The 24,447-nt window shown below is 44.6% G+C and overlaps 1 protein-coding gene across 1 annotated transcript; it reads left to right on the top strand.

The window, feature by feature from the left end:
• Window positions 1–1,580: 1,580 nt before the first annotated feature.
• OGFOD3 (2-oxoglutarate and iron dependent oxygenase domain containing 3) lies at window positions 1,581–22,520 on the top strand (the record flags this gene model as incomplete). The annotated part of the gene is given in 20 exon segments (XM_078622347.1): window positions 1,581–1,711; window positions 2,045–2,101; window positions 2,554–2,710; window positions 9,851–9,975; window positions 14,260–14,329; window positions 15,747–15,808; window positions 16,084–16,153; window positions 16,225–16,331; window positions 16,333–16,640; window positions 16,643–16,865; window positions 16,867–17,022; window positions 20,226–20,332; window positions 20,335–20,352; window positions 20,355–20,494; window positions 20,496–20,622; window positions 20,625–20,693; window positions 20,696–20,914; window positions 20,917–20,958; window positions 20,961–21,213; window positions 22,343–22,520. Coding segments are annotated over 20 exon segments (2,619 nt in total), but the record flags the coding sequence as incomplete, so codon positions are not given.
• Window positions 22,521–24,447: the final 1,927 nt, after the last annotated feature.

Genomic DNA, 24,447 nt, shown 5'->3' with positions numbered 1-24,447 from the left:
GTTCGGTTGGTTGACACCTCACATTGACCCCAGGAGGAATAAAAAGGAATGAAACCTCCTCTGTCCTAATGTCTCCCAACATCCGTCCACCAACGGGGCTCAGGTGGTAGACCAGCTCCTTCACAGACCACAAGGTCTCCATCCTGTCCTCTGTCCGGTGTCCTCTGCTGCGTCCTCACTGAGTGGAAGTGTCTAGTGTCCCTGTCGTGTCCCTGTCGTGTCCCTGACGTGCCCCCTGTCGTGTCCCCGTCGTGTCCCCGTCGTGTTCCCGTCGTGTCCCTGTCGTGCCCCTGTCGCGCCCCTGAAGTGTCCCTGTCGTGTCGTGTCCCTGTCTTGTCCCTGTTGTGTCTAGTGTCCCTGTTGTGTCCCTGTCGTGTCCCTGTCGTGTCCCTGACATGAATAATGCCCCTCTAGTGCCCCTGTTGTGCCCGTCGTTTCCCTGTCGTGCCCTGAAGTGTCTTGTGTCCCTGACGTGTCCCTGTCGTGCCCCTGAAGTGTCTTGTGTCCCTGTCGTGCCCCTGTCGTGCCCCTGATGTGTCCCTGATGTGTCCCTGATGTGTCCCTGATGTGTCCCTGTCGTGTCCCTGTCGTGTCCCTGTCGTGTTCCTGTCGTGTTCCTGTCGCGCCCCTGACGTGTCCCTGTCGTGCCCCTGAAGTGTCTTGTGTCCCTGTCGTGTCCCTGTCGTGTCCCTGTCGTGCCCCTGTTGTGCCCCTGTCGTACCCCTGTCATGCCCCGATGTGTCCCTGTCGTGTCCCTGTCGTGTTCCTGTCGCGTCCCTGTCGTGCCCCTGTTGTGTTCCTGTCGTGCCCCTGAAGTGTCTAGTGTTTCTGTCGTGTCCCTGTCGTGTCCCTGTCGTGTCCCTGTCGTGTCCCTGTCGTGCTCCTGAAGTGTCTAGTGTCCCTGTCGTGTCCCTGTCGTGCCCCTGAAGTGTCTTGTGTCCCTGACGTGTCCCTGTCGTGCCCCTGAAGTGTCTTGTGTCCCTGTCGTGCCCCTGAAGTGTCTTGTGTCCCTGTCGTGTCCCTGTCGTGCCCCTGATGTGCCCCTGTCGTGCCCCTGTCTTGCCCCTGTCTTGCCCCTGTCGTGTCCCTGTCGTGTCCCTGTCGTGTCCCTGTCGCGTCCCTGTCGTGCCCCTGTTGTGTCCCTGTCGTGCCCCTGAAGTGTCTAGTGTCCCTGTCGTGCCCCTGTCGTGCCCCTGACGTGCCCCTGACGTGCCCCTGACGTGCCCCTGTCGTGTCTCTGACGTGTCCCTGACGTGCCCCTGTCGTGCCCCTGATGTGCCCCTGTTGTGTCTTTGTCGTGCCCTGATGTGCCCCTGTTGTGTCTTTGTCGTGCCCCTGTCGTGTCCCTGACGTGCCCCTGTTGTGTCTTTGTCGTGCCCCTGTTGTGTCTTTGTCATGCCCCTGTCGTGCCCCTGTTGTGTCTTTGTCGTGCCCCTGTCGTGCCCCTGACGTGCCCCTGTTGTGTCTTTGTCGTGCCCCTGTCGTGCCCCTGTTGTGTCTTTGTCATGCCCCTGTCGTGCCCCTGACGTGCCCCTGTTGTGTCTTTGTCGTGGCCCTGTCGTGTCCCTGATGTGTCCCTGATGTGTCCTTGTCGTGTCGCTGGATGTTCACACCAGCTGCTGACAGTAGGTCCTGTGTGCCCCCAGGCATCCATCCTGGACCTGCACTCTGGAGCCTTGTCCATGGGGAAACAGTTTGTGAACATCTACAGGTGGGACACACACCTCTTTGTTTCCTTGTGTGTTTCCACTGTTTACAGTGTCTACAGTCTCCTATCTTGGTACTGCTGGTTCCTGAGGCACCTTCAGGCCTGTGACCCCCTACGACTTGTGTGACCTCTGTGATCTTGATTCATTTCTCTTTCAGCTCTCTCTCTCGCTCTCTTGTTCCTCTGGCAGCTGGCTGACACACACACACACAGACACAGGTTGTTTACTCTTTCCTGTGTTCTGGACACCGTGCTGCTAAATTTTCATTTATGCTAATGTTTTTTTTTTTTTTTTTCCACACCGTGTGTGTGTGTGTGTGTGTGTGTGTGTTGCAGGTACTTTGGGGATCAGATGAAGGAGGTCTTCACACAGGAGGATTTCCATCTGTACAGGTCAGTGGAACAGCTGGTGTATAACAATGATTCTGTCATCTGCAGACCAAACATCCTCACCATTTCATCATTAGAATCAGTCCTTGAACCATGTTTTCATGTTTTTCTTGTTGTACAAGAAGAGAGTCTCACAGTGTAACACAATGGATACAGAGGACAGTCTCAGTGATAGTGTGTTCAGTGATCTTTTATACAGTGGGTGTGATTCAAGTAGGATTATCAAGAGAAAACATACTGTATAGATACGAGTAGTCCTCAAGGCTTACGCACCAAGGCCTACTGTCTCAAGTGTGATCGTGTATCATCATTCAGACGAGGGGTGAAACACAAGTTCCCATGGCATTTGCTCATGTAGGTTTCTGTGTTTGTTGATCTGCTGAGTCATAGGACGTTTGCTGGCAGCACATGCTGAGCTGCAGCTTTCATGTGTGATGCTGTTGTTCCTCCTGTAGAAAAGTCCGTGAGCGAATCCAGGGCAGTGATTGCAGAGACGTTTGGTTTGGACCCAGCTCACATGTACCTCACCAAACCCACGTTCTTCTCCAGAATCAACAGCACCATTGCCAAGACCCAACACGACGGAGTACTGGCACCCCCACATCGACAAAGGTAACACGATAGGAAGGTGTGAGATGAACAATCAGCCTCTCATCATCTGTCTACTGTCATCGGCCGTTACTGAGCTCACAGCCAATCACCTCGATGCTTGGTGAGGACACTGGAACAGCTGAGGGCCATCAGAGCGTCTCATTGTCCTTACAGTTGTGGTCATAATAAGAGCAGTGTGTTTAAAAAAGTGAGGGAGCCTCCAAATTCTTTGAATCCATTTTTATTTTAATGCACACAAATGCACCAAAGCAAGAAAATTGGGAAAAATTAAATTTGCTAAAGTCAAGAAAATATAAAATATTTGGCTGTTCAACAAAATAGCAGTGTTGACATCTCTTTTTTACCATCTCAAAAATGTAGAGGGACGTTGAAGATTAAAACTTTCCCGAGAATCACAAACTAATATTTAGTTGCATAACCATGGTTTCTGATCACTGCTTCACATCTGTGGTGCATGGAGTGAACCGACCTCTGGCACCGGTCAACAGCAGCCCATGGTTTTGCCTCCTATGCTGGTGTGTTTGGGGTCATTGTCTTGTTGAACTTCCTCTTCAGCATATGGCAACATGACTTCTTCAAGTACTGTGATGTACTCAAACTGATCCATGATCCCTGGTATGTGATGAATAGGACCACCATGCTTCACCGTCTTTCACTGTGTCCTGTGAGCTTCAATTCAGTGTTTGCAGGTTGTCAGACAAACTGTCTGTGGCCCCTCGACCCAAAAAGAACAATCATACTCTTATCAGTCCACTAAATATTGTGCCATTTCTTTTTAGGCCAGTCAGTGTGTTCTTTGGCAAATTTTAACTGCTTCAGCACTCGTCTTTTTTATTTAACAATGACTTTGCAGGGGCTTCTTGCTGGTAGCGTGGCTTCACAGAGATGTCTTTCCAGTTGTTTGCAGTACTCACAGGGAACCTTAGATCACCTCTGATCCTCCTGGAGGTGATCATCAGCTAAGCCTTTGGCATTGCATTTTCCGATCCATTCGAATCTTCTTCTTCTTCTTCTTTCGGCTTTGTCCCTCTTCAGGGGTTGCCACAGCGAAATCATTGAATTCATTCGAATCCCATCCATTCCGATCCATTCGAATAGTCATTTTTTATTTTTTTCTTTGCCTTTCTGGTTTGTGGCTTCCATTTTAAAGCATTTGATATCCTTTTCAGCTGAACTCATTTTCTGCACTTTATGTTCTCCCCTCTTTTATTAACTTCTTAATCAAAGAACACTTCTTCTTAACAGTGTCTTGAACGACCCATTTTCAGTCAGTTGCCTTGATCCTTAAATATAGGCTTTAAAACCTATTTTTGTTCATATAATCAGTGACGTCACTAAGTGAACTGCATCGGTTGAGGCTCTCATTATCGCATAATTTGCAGAGACGATGGTTAATGTTTCCTTTGGAAAGGGACGTGGGGTAGTTTGAAGCGAGATCTGTTTTGTATCTGGGAGAGACTAATGGATTGTCCTGTGAGGATCCTTTTCAGATGTCCACAGGTCTTACTCTCGGATCGAATTCTTCTTGCGCATGACATTGCTAGACAACATCACAGTCGTGCACGTTACCATGGCAATAGCAATTTCTGATAATTCTCCTGTTGTCCTTAAACATTAACCTCTCCCAGGACAATTTCGACAGCTTTCAGGAATTCGGGGCACTTAAATTGAAACAAATATCAGATACAACCCCTGGATTTACACCGGCTGTGGTCTCCATTGCGTTGTGTCTCCGATCCGTCTTTTGCTCCGTCAGAACGCTCCGTCAATCCCCGAACTGGGATGTGTTTCCAGTGCGGCTCACCTCCGGTCTGTCAGTTCACGTGACCGGCAAGTTCCCGTGGTGAAAACACGTACAATCACGGTGAAACTACATGTATGTGACATTAATCCAGGAAGAAACAGTAGTGTCTCGAGGTGGAGAGTCTGACTTGCTTGTGTTTTGACTTTTTTTTGTTCGGAAGTTTTGTGCTTTTACCATGGGGAAAGTAGTTTGTTAGTTAATAAATACTCTTAATAATTGTACTGTGTTCAAATGAAGGTACTGATGAAATAGTGTGAAATCCGTTCTGGCCGTGAACGTTGTGCCGTTTTAGTCTGAAAAGTAACCGGATATTTTATTTTGTTTCTGTGTTGGACTTCCTGACCTCTCAATGGATCTCGTGCCAAATTTATGCGTCTCAGCTCCGGCATCCGGCAAAAATAGAACCTCGGAGACAAACCGCAGACGCATTCGGTGTAAATTGGGGGTTAGACACCCAATACTTTACTACCGACCTCACAGATGCACTGTACAGATTCAATCACAGTATAACTTGTTAACTTCTGGGCAGATTGAGAAACAACTCTTACTCACCAAGCAAAAGTTTCTTTGAGCAGGGTGATAAAGCAGGCAAAACCCCTAGCGTACTGAGCACGAACCAAGGCTGCATCTAGATTTATACCTGGGATTAAATTAGCTTCTGACTGTATTCCTCCGAAACCTCTTCATGCGATTGGGATGGCCCAAACTCCCTTGACCTCCTCACGTATCCACAAATTCAACCCAGCGGTTGCCACCGATCTAGGTGCACCAGTTACAGTCACTGAGGTTTAAAGATGCAGTCAGTTCCCTACAGAGTAATAAATCACCTGGACCTGATGGTTTTACCCACAGAATTTTACAAGACCTTATCCACAACGCTTGCCCCGAGGCTAAAGATTTTTAATGATGCTCAAGTAGAGGGCTGGGCTTAAGTAGAGGGTTTGTGGTGTGAAACGCTAATTTGCATAATAATAGTTCATTCACATCACATTACTGTGCTTGAGCTAGTTAGGATATTGTCACATTAGCACATACTCCACTTTGAATGCTGACTGTGAAAACTTGAGGAATTTTGATTTGTTCTTAATACATCCTCATTTGTTTTAGTATTGTTAACATTTGAATTCCTCCCCTGAAATTTATTATAGAGGATATTTGTATTTAGGGGTGTATTTTGAATAGAGTATTATATTACAGGACTTACATTTTGATCTGTTTGAGTCATTTAAGTTGAGAAAGTAATGTAAATTAAAGGTAGCTGTTGAAATGTAATCTAAATTAGTTACATGTATTTGAATGATTGAAAAATTTGCTGTCTGTCATGACAAATATTCATTGAGATTATCCATCCTTCCATTTAGTTTTTCATGGTGTTCATTAGGTGCTTCATCAATGTGTCAAGATAAATAAATGTACTTTATTACATCAGTAAGAAGCGCTGATTCAGTGATGGACAAGGAAGTAGTTACAATTACCATTCACAATGTCAGAGGCGGTCAATTACACTGTTATAAAAAAAGGACAAAAATCTGCTTCTTTGCAGTAGTGATAGGCCGATTTCCCGTCCTGAACATAGATTTTAAGGCACTAGCAAAAGTTTTAGCTGAAGTGGAGATTTGTGAACAGCAGTATGGTTTCATGCCTAGAAAGAGCACCACAGATTGCAATATTTGCACTGAGGATGCTGATGGAGAAGTACAGAGAAGGTAGGAAGGAGCTGCATTGTGTTTTTTGTAGATTTAGAGAAGGCATATGACAGGGTGCCAAGAGAGGAATTGTCGGTTTTGTGATGGAGGAAGTCAGGAGTGTCAGAGAAGTATGTTGGCTTGGTGCAGGACATGTATGAAGGTAGTAGAACAGTGGTGAGGTGTGCTGTTGGAAGGACAGAAGACTCAAGGTAGAGGTAGGACTGCATCAAGGATCGGCCCTGAGCCCCTTCTTGTTTGCTTTGGTTATGGATAGGTTGACAGATGAGGTCAGACAGGAGTCTCCCTGGACTATGATGTTTTCAGATGACATTGTGATCTGTAGGATGGACAGGATGGACAGGATTAGGAATGAGGGTCATCAGAGGGACAACACAGAACAGGAAGGTTAGGAGAAAAAGCTAGAGAGGCTAGATTGAGATGGTTTGGACATGTACAGAGGAGGGACAGTGGATACATTGGTAGGAGAATGTTAGAGATGGAGTTGGACGGTAGGAGACAGAGAGGAAGGACAAAGAGGAGGTTTATAGATGTAGTGAGGGGAGGACATGGAGGTAGTTGGAGTCAGAGTAAAGGATACAGAGAACAGGGAAAGATGGAAATTGATGATTCGCTGTGGCAACCCCTGACAAGGGGACCAAGCTGAAAGGAGAAGAAGAAGCAAAAGTTTTAGCTGGCCATCTCCAGAGAGTCATATCATCCCTAGTCAATCCTGACCAGACTGGCTTTATTTCAGGAAGACACTCATCTTCAAACACATGTAGGTTACTCAATTTTCTCTTTTCTCCCTCTACTGATTCTCCTGAACTTGTTTTGTCCCCTAGACACTGAAAAAGCGTTTTCCGTGTAGAGTGGAGATACCTTTTCTACATCCTTAACAAATTAGGCCTCAGCCCTGACTTTGTGGACTGGATAAAACTTTTCTATGCTTCTCCGCTAGCCTCTGTCAGCACTAACAGTATTAAGTCACCTCCATTCTCCTTGCATAGAGGTACCCAACAGGGTTCTCTCCTTTCCCCGCTACAGGTTTGAGGGTTTCTCATGTTATGGACAGTCCTCACAAAATTTCCTTTAATGCTGATGATCTTTTATTGTACATTTCCAAGCCTGCCTCCAGTCTCCCTATCATTTTAGATACTATTTTTTTTAGATGCTTTATAATTTTAGTACTCTGGTTACAAACTTTAATTTGGATAAAGTGATTACCTACCAATTAATTCTGCCGCTGACACTCTCCCCCATGGTCTCCCCCCACTTCAGGAAGGCTACAGACGTCTCTTAAGTACCCTGGAATCCTAGTGTCAAGATCATTTGAACTGCTTGCCAAAAACTTCAACCCTTTGCTCAAGCATTGTAAGTTAGATCTTGCCAGATGGTCCTCTTTCCCCCTCTCTTTGATCGGCTTGGGTTAACTTGATGAAAAATGCCATTACTCTTTACCTTTTCCAACATATACCTGTCTTCATAAGTTAATATTTTCTTTTCCAATCTCGACAAGCTGATTAGTTCCTTCCTTTGGGGCAGTAAAAAGGCACCAAATGGTCGATTAGCTCTCCGTCTTCCTAAATCTAGGTTCAGATTCTAGGTTCAAATCTAGGTTCCATAAATCTAAATCTGATCAGATTTATGGTACTATTACACTAGTAACGCAGTATCTGGAGTGTCTGCAGTGGACTCTGCTTGAAAATCTCCTCCTCCCTCATATGCTTTTGCCTCTGGTATGTGGTGGTGTTCTCAACTACCATGGCTAGTTAAACAGGTTAGCCTTAATCCAATTGTAACAAACACACTGATGATCTGGAATCAGTTCAGAAAAGTCAAAGTCAACTGAAGAGACCAAAAGAGCGTCTGGCCTCCACGCACACATCATGTCAGTCTCCAGTCTTTCATAACCACCTTTTTACTCCTTCATGCTCTGATCCAGTCTTCTGTTCCTGGTCTGAGAACTGGTCTAGCGACACTTGATAATGGCGTTTTCTCATCTTTCTCTGACTTGGCAGCTAATTCTGAATCTACCAAACACTTTTTCGTTTTTTTTCAATAACACAATTTGTGAAATCTTGCTTCCCTCAGTTCCCGAACTCTCTTACTGACCCATTCCGAACCCTCAATCCCAAGAAGAAAGGACTCATAGGGATCACATCTAAACAAATTTACACACTCGTCCCAAAATCTAATTTCTCTAAGAGCTACTTGGGGTCAGAACCTGGGAATTGCCTTGTCTGACGAGCAGTGGGAGAAAATATTGCAACAGATGTTGGCAAGCCCCTGCTGACTTTGTTCGCATGTTTTTGTCTTGTGTTGAATTAACTGAATTAACAACAGGCCAACTTACTGCCTTACAGGCCAACCCTTACTGCACCTTTTTGAAATGTACTCTTCACACAGTTTTCCTAAGCCCCCACGACGAAAAATAATTGCATTCACTACACTACATGCTCAAAGACTCATTCTTTTAAAATGGTCTCACCTCTCCCTCCACTCAGATGGATTCGATAAGATAAGAAATCATGGAGAAAAAAGGTGTGTGCGTCCACACAACCGAGGTCAAACGCTGAAGTATGTGGGTGGCGCTGTAATGCTGCCGCAGAAACACCCCACAAACAGAGGACGAAGACATGCGCTGTGTCTCTCGTATCTCATACTTCCGTTAGTCCACTTCTTTGTTGTACTCTATCCACATATGTACTTACTCGTGAAGTGTACAGATTTTGACAGGGTAGAATATCTGAAATCAAGCAGCACTTACTGGAAATGATGTGAAAATGGGAAAATATTTCCCACACCATCAACCTCTGACCTCACATCTTAAACCTCAATCAACAGTGAAGACGACAATTTATCACACACAAGCACCAACCGTACACCACAATGTCAATGTCTGAAATTGTTGCGTGGTTTATCAGCTAGCAAGCTAACATTAGCATTGGCCTGGATTCCATCGGTAGGTGATATTCCCCATGGTGACGCTGGTGTCTCTGTTGTCCACCACCATCTCCAAAAGTGAAAGGTCGTCATTTCTACGTCAGTAAGATGGAGGACGTTGAGGTGTGAGGTGTCCACTGAACTTTCTGTCCGTTTGACTGAACCAGTTGATGAACGTAGTTCACTACATACATTTTCATGTGCTGTTTCAGTGTGAACGCACTTATGTACTCAAATTGCGTCCTTCGATACTTAAACTTAGTATTTTAAGACACAGTTATGGGGCAGGTGATAGGAACAAAGATGGCAGAGCAGAGGACTGGAGTTAGAAAGGAGACACACACATCACAGTCAGCCGCTTCTGAATGCAACGCTGAGATCGGCCTTTGTTGTTGTGGGCAGTATTAGCACATGAGAGGCGTGGCTATGACATGTAAATATCTTCAGGGCTTTTTATTTAGGCTTCATGAGGACACAACGGCCAATCAATCAAACACCTGAACCTGCCTCAGTGTGGTTTATCTTCTCACTCATCTCTAGGTCTAAAAATGACAGGTTACCGTGACGACTGAGACAAGCCGTCGTTGTGATCCTGAGATGTGAAAGTTGTGTCTCCCGGTCTGGAATGGGGCCTGAGGGCTTGTGGTGTTACTGTTGATCAGATAAACATGAGTCCGACAGGAATGGGCCGTGTCGTTGCTGCAGGTGACCTACGGCTCCTTTGACTACACCTCCCTGCTCTATCTGTCGGACTATACCTCAGACTTCAGCGGAGGGAAGATTCATCTTCATGGACCAACTCGGGAACCGGACAGTGGAGCCAAGAGCAGGTAAGGGAACCCATAACATCATTTCCTGAAAACAAAACGTCACAGGTCACAGGTGTGTGTGTGTGTGTGTGTGTGTGTGTGTGTGTGTGTGTGTGTGCTGTGTGTGTGTGTGTGTGCGTGTGTGCGCGTGTGTGTGAGTGAAAAAACTCCAAAGGACTCAGACAGACTGCTCAGAGTATTGATCCCATGTCCTGCTACTTGCTGACGAGTGTGAAAGACGACAATCTCGTCCCTGTTGTCCTGAGCAATAAATACTTCCAATCACACTGTCCACTGAGGGACGTGTGAGGACTTCCAGTTCTGTGGTGAAGAGCTGGCAGTCTGTCAGCAGAGTGAGAGGAGGACGACGACAGTCTCAGGATCTGCTCCGTTCTCCAGGTTCTGCGGTTGTTGGATGTCATCAAGAGTCACAAACATGGTGTGATGATCCTGGTGAATAAAAACCTAAGTTTTGTCATGCTGAAACAACACAAGGATAGGGAAGGTAGATATATTTGTATTGAGGCATTAGTAAATGGTGTACGTATAGTACTATGCAATATATATGCCCCTAACAAGGAGGAGCCCGACTTCTTCCATGAAATCAATAGAAGACTAGGAAATCTGGAAGGACAGGTCATTGTCGGGGGTGACTGGAACCAGGTTTGGGATGGGATTATTGATAAAAGTAAAAACAGATGGGAAAAACATCGTATAGAGATAGAGGCAGCAATCCACATGCTGGCAGAGGATTTGAGGCTGGTGGATATATGGAGACTGGTGAACCCACGTGAAAGAGAATATACATTCTACTCCCACCGCCACAAATCGCATTCAAGGATTGACTTCCTTTTAATATCTGACACTCTAGTAGACTCAGTGGTTGATTGTGAGATAGGCGCCATCGCACTTACTGACCACGGGGCCGTAGAATTGCACATAGACCTGAATGTAGACAAGGCCAAGAAGGGAAGATGGAGAATGAACACGATGTTACTACAGAATGAACCTTTTAGTACTAGGTTAGCGGAAGAACTTCAAGCTTTTTTTGATATCAATACGGGATCTACAGACAAACTATCCTCTGTATGGGAGGCCTCCAAAGCTTTTGTACGAGGGAAGTTCATTGCTTACTCATCAAAAATTAAAAAAGAAAATGTACTAAAGCAAGAAAAAACTGGAGAAAGACATATGCAACATGGAAAAGGAGCTGGCTAAGAGATACTCAGACAATTTATATAATACATTATGTAACTTAAAGTTCCAACTACATGAGCTGTACAATAAAAAAACGCAATATGCTTTATTCAGGCTTAAAACAAATTTTTATGAGGGAGGAGAGAAAGGTGGTAGACTGTTGGCCAGACAGCTAAAACAGAAGGAGAATTCCAATAACATCCCAATGATAAAAAGAGGTAGTGAAATACTCACGTCTTCCAGGGACATTAATAGAACATTTGAAACCTTTTATAAGGATTTGTATACCTCAACCTGCACACCCACATCTGATGAGATGAATGCATTTTTCTCAAACCTGCAATTACCGACTATTTCGAACTGCCAAAGAAATAGGATGGAGGCCCCCATAACGGAGGAGGAGATCAGAGCCACTATCCAAGCAATGAAAACAGGGAAATCACCAGGTCTGGATGGCCTACCTGTTGAATACTACAAGAAGTATATTGATATATTGGCCCCCGTATTACATAAAGTGTATGTGGAGGCGTTTGAGTTGGGTTCACTCCCCGATACGTTTAATGAGGCATTAATTTCACTGATACCCAAAAAGGACAGAGACGGGTCGGACCCAGCCAATTACAGACCAGTGAGTCTGCTGGGGGTGGACTGTAAGATCTTGACAAAGACCCTGGCATCAAGACTAGAAGAAATATTGCCAGATATTATAGATGGTGACCAGGTGGACTTTGTCAAGAATAGGTCATCAGCAGACAACATGCGAAGACTTATGCACCTGACATGGCTGAATAGCAATAACCCAACCTCAGTGGTGGCTCTGTCACTAGATGCGGAAAAGGCATTTGATAGGGTAGAGTGGGGATTTCTGACATCTGTCATGTCAAAATTCGGTTTTGGAAGGGACTTCTGTCGATGGATAAAAATACTATATACCAAACCGAGAGCAGCTGTGTTTACAAATGGCATTCTATCAGACTTTTTTAGTCTCTCACGAGGAAACCGCCAGGGATGTGCGCTCTCTCCATTACTCTTCACAATTTTCCTGGAGCCACTGGCCGTGGCAATACGGGCAGATGAAGGGATCCGTGGAGTATATGCAGGGGGGAGGGAGCACAAATTGTTTATGTATGTCGATGATATACTGGTGGTAATGACAGACCCAAAGAAGTCCCTCCCAAAAACTACTGGAAAGTATTGACTCCTACTCTAAACTATCAGGGTACAAGATCAACTGGCATAAATCAGAGGGCATGCCCATCTCAGATACATGCTGTGCTAGCGATATTACACCATTTGGATTCAGATGGGTACCATCAGGTATGAAATATCTGGGTATTCGTCTCAGTCCAAAAATAGAGGAGATGATACAGTTAAACTGGGACCCGGTCCTCCAAAAAATTAAATGTAATATGGACAAATGGGGAAAATTAAAACTAACACTATGGGGGAAAATTAATGTAATTAAAATGGTGATCGCACCACAGGTTAACTATGTGTCCATGATGTTACCGATGTGTGTAGCACCACGATGGTTTAAGCAATATGATGCCATTGTCAAGGACTTTTTGTGGGGACAAGAAAAAGCCAAGGATAAATGTCAAGAAAATGTGGGCCCCAAAGGAAATAGGAGGAATGGCCCTCCCCGACCTGAGACTATACAACTTGGCGTTTGAAATGACGAGACTTGCCAAATATTGGAAGAGAACAGACACAAAACTGAGTTGGATTCAAATTGAAATGGAACTTCAGAGTCCCTTCACCCCGCTGGATGCACTGTCACAAGGTCCATCCACCAGTGGACAAGAACATCCCCCAAACCCAATACTGACCTACTCAAAGGAGGTCTGGAAAGAAGTCCACAAAAGGTGCAGAACACTACATTTAAAGCAAATGTATGCCTCACTGTGGAATAACCCAGACATATGTATTGGGAAGAAAACAGTTTTCTGGAGACAATGGTTCAGAAAGGGAATCTGCAAAATAAGCGATTTAATTGTGAATGGAGAATTTTATATTGTTTTCAGAATTACTGCAAAGGTATGACCTAGAAGAAAAGGGCAACTTTTGGAAATACATTCAAATTAAACACTGTATTAAAAAAGGGCAATTTGCAGATGAGACGAACCCAGTGAGGGACTTTCTGGACTTACAGCTGCAGTGTTTTATCGAAACTTTAGCAGGCTGAATAAGGATATCTGCCGGACTCTGAAGACTATTTGGCAGAGAGACTTGGATTGCGAACTGAGTGAGTTGGAGTGGAAGGGAATAATCGGAAACTCAGGAAAATACATCAGGGAGGCTAGAGGGAAGTTTACTCAATATAAGATAATACACAGGTTCTACTTCACCCCCTCTAGACTCCATAGGATGGGTTTATTACCTGATAATCTGTGTTGGAAATGTGGTACACAGGCAGGGACTTTCCTACATGTTCTATGGGGATGTAGTCTGATACAACCATTTTGGGTAAAAGTATTGGAACATCTAGGGAAGGCTCTGGAGATAGAGATCCCAGTCACTCCAAGATTGTGCTTACTGGGCGACCAATCACAAGTAATGGGAGTGTCAAAAACAATATTTGGCAGTCATAAAGGTCGGGACGGTTACGGCAGCCCGGATTATCCTCAGGGTATGGAAGAGTACATCCCCACCGGACTATAAAGGGTGGATTGAAAAAATGGCAGAAATTGCATCGTATGAACGGATGTTGGCGAGAGTCAGTGACAGTGAGGACGAGAGAGGGCTATGGGAACGTCTTTTTTTTACCACAAGCTCATAGGGAACAACTGGGAAAGAATTGAGACAATTGTATAGCTGTGACTGAATAATATAATAGTGTGTGTGAATTACTCTGTATTGGCATATATATGTAGGTACCATATACCAGGGAACCACTGTAACCCCACCCAACAGAACTGTCTCTAAGTGTGAAATAATAAAAAACATGTTTCCAAAAAAAAAAAAAAAAAAAAGTCACAAACAAATGTTGACATTTCCGCGTCTGTCTCATGGCGTCCACCGGGGCAGGAGGACACAGATTGTACTGAAATTGGACAGTCCTGGTGTCTTTTCCTCTAACGTGTCCTTCTTTGCATCCTGCCTCCACAGGACGACTGTCCTTCTTCTCATCCGGCTCGGAGAACCTCCACCGTGTGGAGAAGGTGACGTGGGGGACACGGTATGCCATCACTGTGTCCTTCACCTGTGACCCTGCACAAGCCATCTCCGACCCAACCCTGGAGTTGGGCCGGAGATGGCGGAGATGATGGTGGACACGCTGGAGGGGTACAGGGACAAGTGTCCACTGGCTCGCTGAAAGAGGGAGGAGCGATGGAGGAAGGGTGGAGGAAAGATGGAGGAAGGACAGGAAGCAGGAGGATGTTTGATGTTCACTGAGCTATTGACCACAATGATGATCAGATTCTGATTCTGTCACACATCAAACATTCACACACATGTACACACACTCGCACATACACTCACTGATGAGTCAGTCAGTGGTGTGTGTGTAATATTTGAAGTATTTGCTTGTGTGACAGCATTAAAATCAGTTGTCTATCATTCTGCTTCTCTTCTTTCCTCACAAACACTTTATTCAGTGGAAAATCATCAACCTCATTGTGTACACCTGTGCACACACCTGTACGTACACAGATGGGTGATTGATCACTGTGTGTGTGATGACAGACAGATGATTGATCGTTGTGGTGTGTGTGTGTGATGACAGATGATTGATCGTTGTGTGTGTGTATGTGATGACAGACAGGTGATTGATCACTGTGTGTGTGTGTGTGTGTGTGTGTGTGATGACAGACAGATGATTGATCGTTGTGAGTGTGTGATGACAGAAAGATAATTGAAGCTTTCACCCCAAGATCAGTTGAAAAACTCCCACATGAAAACAGTCAAAACAGGCGACAGAAAAAGAGCCTTCACTTCCTTTTTTTTTTCGTTTTCTTCAAAATAAAACACTTCTGTCCATAAATGAAATCAATTGGCATTTTTTACAATTCAAATAACCGTCACCCTTTTAATTATTGCACATTTAACTCATTTAACATTTAAATTAATAATCATGCAAACTGTAATTCTATAATATGCAAATAAAGTCACAACACAGGTGATTGATCACTATGTGAAAGACGACATACAGGTGATTGATAGTTGTGTGTGTGATGACAGACAGGTGATTGATCACTATGTGTGTGACAACAGACAGGTGATTGATTGTTGTGCGTGTGTGACGACAGACAGGTTAATTTGTAGACAACTGTATATGTAGTTTACTTGAAGACGTTTCTCCACTCATCTGAGAATCTTCTTCAGTTCTGAACTGACTAGTGGGGAGTTCTGCTGCTAATACTAGTTTGGGTTGTTACCTCACACAAAGTAGTGTTGGTATCGGGTCACCCTCCACGGCTGTCAGTCATCTGAAGGTCGTTAAGTCGTTAGCTTACAAAAAGGGGTGAGTTTCGGGTCCCCGTCCTTTGTTTTCAGAGTCACCTGAAAGTCATTGGGTCACTGAGTGGTTGGAACTGGAACTATCTGGACGTGTTTTGGACATATCAGGCGTTTCCACGCTACGACTGTTGCAGGAGTACGAGAAGACACATAAGAAACTCGCAGACTACAGGAACCACCTACGTTTTAACTTAAGGTGCAGACAGACAAGGTCCTAGTTGTAGGCCCCAACAGCCTACAACTAAAATGTTCAGTGAAAGGACACAGAGGAAACATCATTCTACAGAAGGCACAGAACAAACTACAGAACAAGAGAGTGAGACAAGTTCACTTCATGATTGACGCTCTCAAAGAGAGACTCCACCTGATGTCTGAACAGTTAACATCACTCCTCCATGAGGATGTCTTGGAAGTTCATCAAAAGAGCAAAGAACGTCAGAAACTGCAGTCACGTCATCTCCCCACTCACAGAGCAGAAGAGATGACCTGGAGGAATGACTCTACGCCAGGGCAGGACACCAAAGAGAAATGGGTCAAGAATCTTCATTTTCATCAATGCTGTATATCACGCATATACAGTATATTTGACAATAAAGTTTACTTTGATTTTGACTATCTGACAGGGATCTCTCTCAATCAGAGAGAGCCAAAGGACTTAATTTTGCAATCACACCCCGACAAGTTCCTGTGATTGACCTCATCACAGCAACCGAATCAGAATCAGAACAACCAACTCTCAAACTCAGAAGCAGAACAACTCAGACTCAAGTTCACAGCAGCAGTAGGCTAGCACCCCTTTCCAACTTGTCCAGTCAAGAAAGAAAGGCCCTGACCTCCTTTGCAAAGGGATCAGGACATCACCATACTTCCAGCGGACAAAGGAAGATGCGCACTTGTGTTGAACACCTCCGACTACCAGGACAAAGTCACTGTTCTCCTCAGCGATGCTTCCACCTACAAAGCATTGAGGCAAGATCCCACCAGTAACTACAAGAAGAAGGTCGTCAGCCTTCTTTGGCACCTGGAACAGTTATCGTCCGGAAGCTATACTACAGTTTGCACCCAGGAGGATCTATAGCCCGCATCTATGGCCTCCCCAAGATCCACAAGGAGGGGGCTCCACTTAGACCCATCATCAGCAGCATCATCTCAGTCACCTACAACATGGCAAAACACCTAGAGACAATTCTCGCACCGCTGGTGGGGAACACTCCACATCACATCAAGAACTCGCTAGACTTCACAGACAAGTTAAAAACCTAAACTGGACCTGGATGAAACCATTGTCTCGTATGATGTCACTTCTCTCTTCACATGCGTTCCCACATCAGAGGCAGTCACAGCAGTGAAGGGTAAGTTAGAACAAGATCACTCCCTCCCTAACAGGACCAACCTCACACCAGAACAGGGGCCTCATATACTAAGAGTTGCGTGGATTTCCTACTAGATCTTGGCATACGCCCCAAATCCAGAAAAAGGCGTACGAACAAAAAAATCCTGATGAACGAAACTGAGTGTACCCATGAATCCAAGCACATTTCCTTGTACATCACAATCAATGTGGAATTGAGCGCACATGACTCCTCCCTGTCCACGCCCTCTTTTACATATGTAAATTCATTTAAATAACATCTGCATGTATGATTTCGCTCTCTGCGCGATCAGATTTACACAATGAGCAAGTCAAAGAAGAGAAATTTATAGAAGAGACATTTAGAGCTACAGACCCTCGTCACTGAAGTTGAGGCACGGAAAAAGGTGGTTTTTGGCACGCTGTCGTCCGGGATAAATAAAATGAGAAAGACAGGTGAGTGGGATGGCGTGTGAATGCTGTGGGGTCGGAGCGGCGCACAGTCTCCGAAAAAAAAAAAAGGTGTTCCGACATCAAGGTTATTCCATTACTGCCCTCACAACACATGTGTTTATTTCTAGCTTATTTCTAGTCAAAATGTCTCATTTCTAGTGAAACACACACACATCGCCCTAAAAGTACCTCGTTTTTAGACAGTTTACACTTTTAAGCAACTTTTCACTCGAAATGAGTGAACTACTTTTTAGGTGTTGTGTTTGACTAGAAATTAGACATTTTGACTTGAAATAAGACAAATATTCTCATTATCTCTCAAGAATTATTTCTTTGCAGTGTAGCCTGCTCATGGCACAAAAAGATACCTAAACGTAGATGCTCATGCATAAACATGTCAGTATATCAAAAGTGATCAATAACAAAGCCTTAGACATGTGTTTAATTATTCAATTTATTATCTCTGAATTGACAGTGACACACAGTCCAGGCTCAGCCTGGGACTTCCAACTGTGACTCCCACCAGCAGCTCCAGCATTACGGCTCCCAGCTCCACGGGGTCTTCCAGTACTGTTCAGTGTCTACTGTGTTTACTGTCCAGTTCTGTTCGTAAGGAGACATCGAGAAAAATTTGATACTAAACGAAAAAGGGTCAGAAGAATGGCACGGAAGGCCTCTGAGCACTGTGCAAAACTAATAATCAAGCGTGCATTCAAACAAAACCTATCACAATACTACAATGTTAAGGACACTGTTTTGGTCAGAATGAGGGATGGTGCCATCAAGTCTCCAAAAAGCATCACGTAAGGCGTGGTACAATTGTGAAAAAAAATCGAAAGCTCTCAAAATACAAAGTGAGATTTAGGGACGCTAAGGCCCTCCGAGAAACACAACAATGGTTCTTTGTGTCGGATATAACTCGTGCCACCCGGCTGCGAAAAAAAAACACACTCTAAAAAAAACCATGACAGCACCATCAAAGTGAGACCTAAACCCTCTTGAACTTCTCTGTGTGTGTGTACTGTTTCAGTACACACACACAGACAGACGAGAGGAATTTATGTCCATGGAGTTAAGCATTCGCTATGACCCTGACCCAGATGGAAAATGTCAGTTTGTAGCCATGGCTGACCACCTATCCACCCTTTGAATATTAAGATCACCAGAAAGCTTAAGAGATGAAATTGTCCAAGACCTCAGGAATTATCCATACAATGGAAATGGAACACTCTTGTTCAACTTTGTCGAGGGCAATGACTGGGATAGATACTTGGAAAGAATGGCCCAAACTGGAAGGTTCAGTCCCGCCGGGACGTTTAACAGTGTGTCTAAGCATTTTAAAGACATTGCAGATCGATTCCATCCATCAATCTATCTGAGGGAAACATTAAGCCAAAGCCTTGGGTTGGACGTCAGTGGAAAGCACACAATTAGTTAACACTTACAATGCAGTCTTAGGATCTCTCCCCAAGAGGATCAAAAACCATTCAGATACCTGCAGTTCCAACCACTCAGCGACCCAACGACTCACAGGTGACTCTGACAACAATGGAGGGGGACTCGAAACTCACACCCCCTTTCAGGTATGCTAACGACTTAACGACGCTCAGACGACTGACAGCCAGGGAGGGGGACCTGATACCAACACCCCTTTGTGTGAGGTAACGACCCAACTTAGTACTAGTAGCAGGACTCCCCACTAGTCTGTTCAGAACTGAAGAAGGTTCTGGATGAGTGGAGAAACGTCTTCAAGTAAACCAGAAGTTCTAGTTGTCTACGATTTAACCCAGCAAGACACAATTAGTGTACAAAGGTTGTACAAAGCAGCAGGGCGCTTTGGTGGTGTGGCATTAAAACTCACGGAGCTGTTTGGGGAACATTCCAAGTGGTTTATGGGCTTGGCTAGTAATTAGACATATTCGACATGGACAATTTGAAATTATGGATATATTTTGGAAATAGAAATGTTGTTGTTTGTTTAGCCTTTTAAGGCAATTTATATTGGCTGCAATGTGTTGGTTGCATTTATTGTTGTTGAAAGGTTCTATAAATGCCTAAATAAAACTGTTCTTTACCTATTCATCAGTGTTTCTATTTTGTATGTGCATATGTTAATGTTTACGAATGGATTATGTTTTGATACCCAGAGTTTTATTCTGTATTACAAGAAGCATAATAAGGTTTGTTGGATGTTTATAACTATTCTTGATGTGGTTTTGGTATCAAATAAAAACATCTGGAATTTACAGAATATTCTCTGTTAATGCAACCTTTGAATAGTGTACTGATAGTAATTGCTAAGTACTGCTACTAGGCTAATACAGTGATACTAATAATAGGACTAGCTGTTATAAATACTTTAAAGTAAAATAAAATACTATTCACAAACAAATAAACTATGCTTTAGAATTGTTATTATATAATGCACCAGGTTATTACATTTCCGGGGGAGTACGGGGGGAGACGGTCATTGTAACTCCTGCTCATGTTGATGCCACCGTTGATATTTTCTGCACCACTTTGCACGTGATTTTATGTCCACTAATGTAATTGTAGACACGTGTGATGATTGTTCATCATTTTGTATCTGAGGATGTGCGCATCGCTCTGAATTAATAGTTTCCACATTTTTTAACAGTTTCCCAACATCACCTCTGAGTGTATCCAAAGTCAGCTGTAGCTGTGGATTCGTGTGTTAGCGTGAAACACCGCACAAATCCACAGACTTTTCCCCCTTGATACATCCGGACGTTTGCGTGGAAAAGGGCGTACGCCAGGATTTCGGGCGTACGTACTCTTAGTACATGAGGCCCCTGGTCTGCGCCCTGCTTGAACTCTGCCTGAATACTACATATTTACAGTAAAAGAGATTCTACAGGCAAAAACATGGATGTGCGATGGGCTCCCCGGTATCTCCCTCTACATGGAAAAAGTGGAGAACAAGGTCTGCACTCCTTTGGAGGAACCACACCCACGCATTAGTTCAGAGACGTGGATGATACTTGGGTCAAAATCAAGACTCAGGAGGTCGAAGCCTTCTTGAAGCACATGAATGAAGTGGAACCCAACATTCAATATCACACATGAGGACGTCAGTGGCAACCACTTGGCTTTTCTGGACTGTTCAGTTCACATTGAAGAAATCAGGAATGTCAACATTGAGGGGTACAGGACCCCTCCCACACACACAGACCAGTACCTTCTCTTTCACACCACCCACAGGAACACAAATAAGGAGTTATTTGGACGCTGAACCACAGGCCTCAGAGTGTTCCTACAAGAAGGTCACCAACAAAGAGGACAGCAACCCCAAGAGGAGGAGTGTGGTCGTTCCGTATGTCTCTGGTGTATCAGAAAAGCTAAGGAGGATTTTCAAACACAACATCCCAGTACATTTCAAACCCAGCAACACCTGGAGGCAGAAACTGGCCGATCCCAAGGACAAGACACCCAGGTACAAGCTGGACAATGTAGTGTACGCCGTCCAGTGTAGTGAGGAGTCACTGACCTGTATGTTGGGGAAACTAAACAACCGTTGCACAGGTAAGAGGTCAACACAGGAGAGCTGCTTCCTCAGGACAGGACTCTGCAGATCACCTACACCTGAAGGTCAAGGGTCACTCCTTTGAGGATGACAATGTCCACATCTTGTCCAGGGAGGACCGATGGTTTGAGAGAGGAGTTAAAGAGGCAATTTTTGTTAAATTAGAGAAACCCTCTCTCAACAGGGGAGGGGGCCTAAGACACAATTTATCTAACACTTGGAGTGGAAAAACCTTCTCTAAACAGAGGAGAGGGTGCAAGACATCATTTTCGAACACTTACAATGCAGTCCTAAGATCTCTCCCCACGAGGATCAAAACCTACCCAGATACTTGCTGTTCCAGCCACTCAGTGACCCTCAGGTGACTCAGAAAATAAAGGAGAGACAGGTGATTGATCATTGTGTGTGTGACGACAGACAGGTGATTGTGTGTTTGTGTGATGACAGTGATCAAACAGACAGACAGGTGACTGATCATTGTGTGTTTGTGTGATGACAGTGATCAGACAGGTGATTGCGTCTGACCTGCAGCTCAGTCAGAACATTGATCAGGTAATCTTCCGCTGATTCTGGCTCACTGAGGATGGCCACCTGGAGACAATAGATGCTGGAGACAGAAGGACGCTGACGTCCACACGGCGTCAGTCATCATCATACAGGCTTCATGTCAGTTAACTGATATCTGAAAACTGATTTTATAATAACTAAACAGTCAACCTAAATCTTTTAAACATTTTTTAAATGTTTATGTGGAGATGAGGAAAACAGTGTGACAGTGTGAAAACAATGTGACAGGGTGACAGCAACAAACACACATGCACATACACACACACAAACACAGGTTTTGCATTGCATTATTAGAAAGCTGCTCAACACATTCAACATTTGTCCTGATTTTGGCCCAAGTTACAACATTCTGTATTTTAAATTCCACCAGAACAAAACCCCATCACACACACACACACACACACACACACACACACACACACACACACACACACACACACACACACACACACACACGTACAATCCTGCAGATTTCACACGTCTTTTCTCTCTTTCACAATCCTGTTTTGTTCTTGCTTTAAACTGATAAATGTTTATTTTGTTCTGGTGTTTGTTTCTGAGACAAACACACAAAACTACTACCACTTTCCCTCACAGGACAACTAGTTCCATGTGAAGTGTTTGCCAAGGGTGTGTGTGTGTGTGTGTGTGTGTGTGTATGTCTCAGTACTGCAAACTTGTGTAGATGTTTTCCACTTTACGTCTACAGTCTCAGACATGTGCAGGACAGATGTGGAGACAGATGGACATGACGTTGTAGTCATGTCATGGATGTCATGTGACCACAGCTCTGTATGTGTCCATTTATGTGGAAGCATTCAGGCACGTGTAAGGATGGACTCGTTGGACCCCAGCAGTGGTTTATCTCATCTCCACATCGCCCTGATCAAACACCAGCCAACTGTAGCTCCTGATGATGCTGATGGACAGCTCATGAAGACCAGGACGGAGGCTCCACCCGTCAGGACAGAGACTCCACGCATCAGGACGGGGGTCAGGATGGACGCTCCACGGCTCCATGCATTAGACGGAGTCTCGACAGCTCCACGTGTCAGGATGGAGGCTCCAAGTGTCAGGACGGAGGCTTCACCCGTCAGGACGGAGGCTCGACGGCAAAAAAACATAACAAAAGGGTACTTGTCACATCAATTGCATTTGACTGATGACCTTTAGGTCAAGAGGTCACGAGGTCACCAAAAATCGATAGGGTAAATGTTTGTAGTTTGACTAGAAGTTCAAGTGCGGATTAAAAATTGGTCGTGTGTGTGTGTGTGTGGTGTCATCAAAAGTGTTATTCCGGAGGTCCTAAGAAATAAAGCTGAATTGAATTGAATTGATACGTACGTTTGTTCGCGCCTCCAACACCGTCCGTGTGCATGCGCAGAGGGTGAGTGGGTGTGTGAGTGGGCGGATGACGTATTCCCTCCTAGGGTGTCAGGAGGTTTCTGTTGAGCGTATAAAGGGTTTCGTAGTGGTCCCGCCAATGTTCAAGTTGTATTTTTCCCAGCAAGGCCTGTTCAGAAAGAAAATGACTACCCCGGGCAAGAGAGTGCAGGCTCTGGCTGCCGACGAAAGGCAGGCTAAGAGAGTGTATCCTGCAGCTGGACCTACAGTGGTCTCAGTATCCTGGTCTGTCTGCCTGCCTGCCTTTGTCATGAACTCTGAACCGAAACCCCCTCCCCTGAGAGCGTACAAACAAACGCATAGAGGTGGGCAAGCGTTTAAAATAAGCCGGGATACAGAAGAATAGTGGCAGAAGAGGCATTTGATTTGTCCCACGAGCAAGGAGAAGCTGTTTGCTTGAGAAGATTTCCTCAAACTCTTGCTTACTTTAATTTTTGTCAAGATGGAAAAAAGCCACGTCCATCTTCTTTTCTGTAAGAAATCTTACATAATTTTATTTTAATTAATTTTTCTACAAAATAAGTTCCAGAATTAATTTCCAAGATTAAATTTTCCAGAATCAGCGCCATTTACTCGCGTATATCCCCCGCCGAGGCTTACTCGTCCCGCCACTCCGGGTAAGTATATTAAATATTATTAATAGTAACTTAATAGTAACTGTTTGAACACCATAATATAAGGCCACGTGTGTGTGTGTGTGAGTGTGTGTGTGTGTGTGTGTGGATATGCCAACTGTGATCAGTGCATCACCATCACTCATCCGGCACGGTCAGTGATTTATCAGCATGTGTTTAATGTGTAAATACTAGAATGAATACCGGTTCTTTGTCTTTCGCAGCAACTCAACTCGACCCTCTTGTAGGGACATGAGAGAAGGTGAACCCCGTCTTTTTTTTTTTTTTTCTATCAGCCGTGTTTGGGTGAAATCGTGAGCGAGGGCTTTTTTCATGAATGTTTATCTCATCATACCTTAGAGCGCGTGGTCAGCCAATCCCATTTGAGAACGCCGAAGAGGTGACAGACAGTGACCCTGGATTTACACCGGCTCCGGAGCGCTGCATCGCAAATACACAGAGGTTCTATTTCTGACGGATGCCGGAGCTGAGACACATAAATCTGGCACAAAATCCATTGAGCGGGTCAGGAAGTCCAACACAGAAACAAAATAAATATCCGGTTACTTTTCACAATAAAACGCTCAACGTTGACGCCGTATCGTATTTCACACTATTTCACCAGTAATTTCAACACAGTACATTTATTAAGAGTATTTATTTACTAACAAGCTACTTTCCCATGGTAAAAGCACAAAATACGGAAAAAAAAGTCAAACACAAGCAAGTCCAACTCTCCTCTGTTTCTCCACCCGGAAACACTTGTGTTTCTTCCTGGATTTATCACACATACATGAAGTTTCGCGCGATTGTACGTGTTGTCACCACGGGAACTTGTCAGTCACGTGACTGACGGACCAGAGCCGCGCCGCAGTAGAAACGCATCCGGTGTAAATGGACGG

The sequence above is a fragment of the Lampetra planeri genome, unplaced genomic scaffold (assembly GCF_965212315.1).
Source record: "Lampetra planeri unplaced genomic scaffold, kcLamPlan1.2.h2 scaffold_1467, whole genome shotgun sequence".
In the NCBI taxonomy this organism is placed as follows: domain Eukaryota; kingdom Metazoa; phylum Chordata; class Hyperoartia; order Petromyzontiformes; family Petromyzontidae; genus Lampetra; species Lampetra planeri.
Note: the sequence above shows the minus strand (reverse complement) of the source record. Positions and strands in the feature narration are given on the sequence as shown.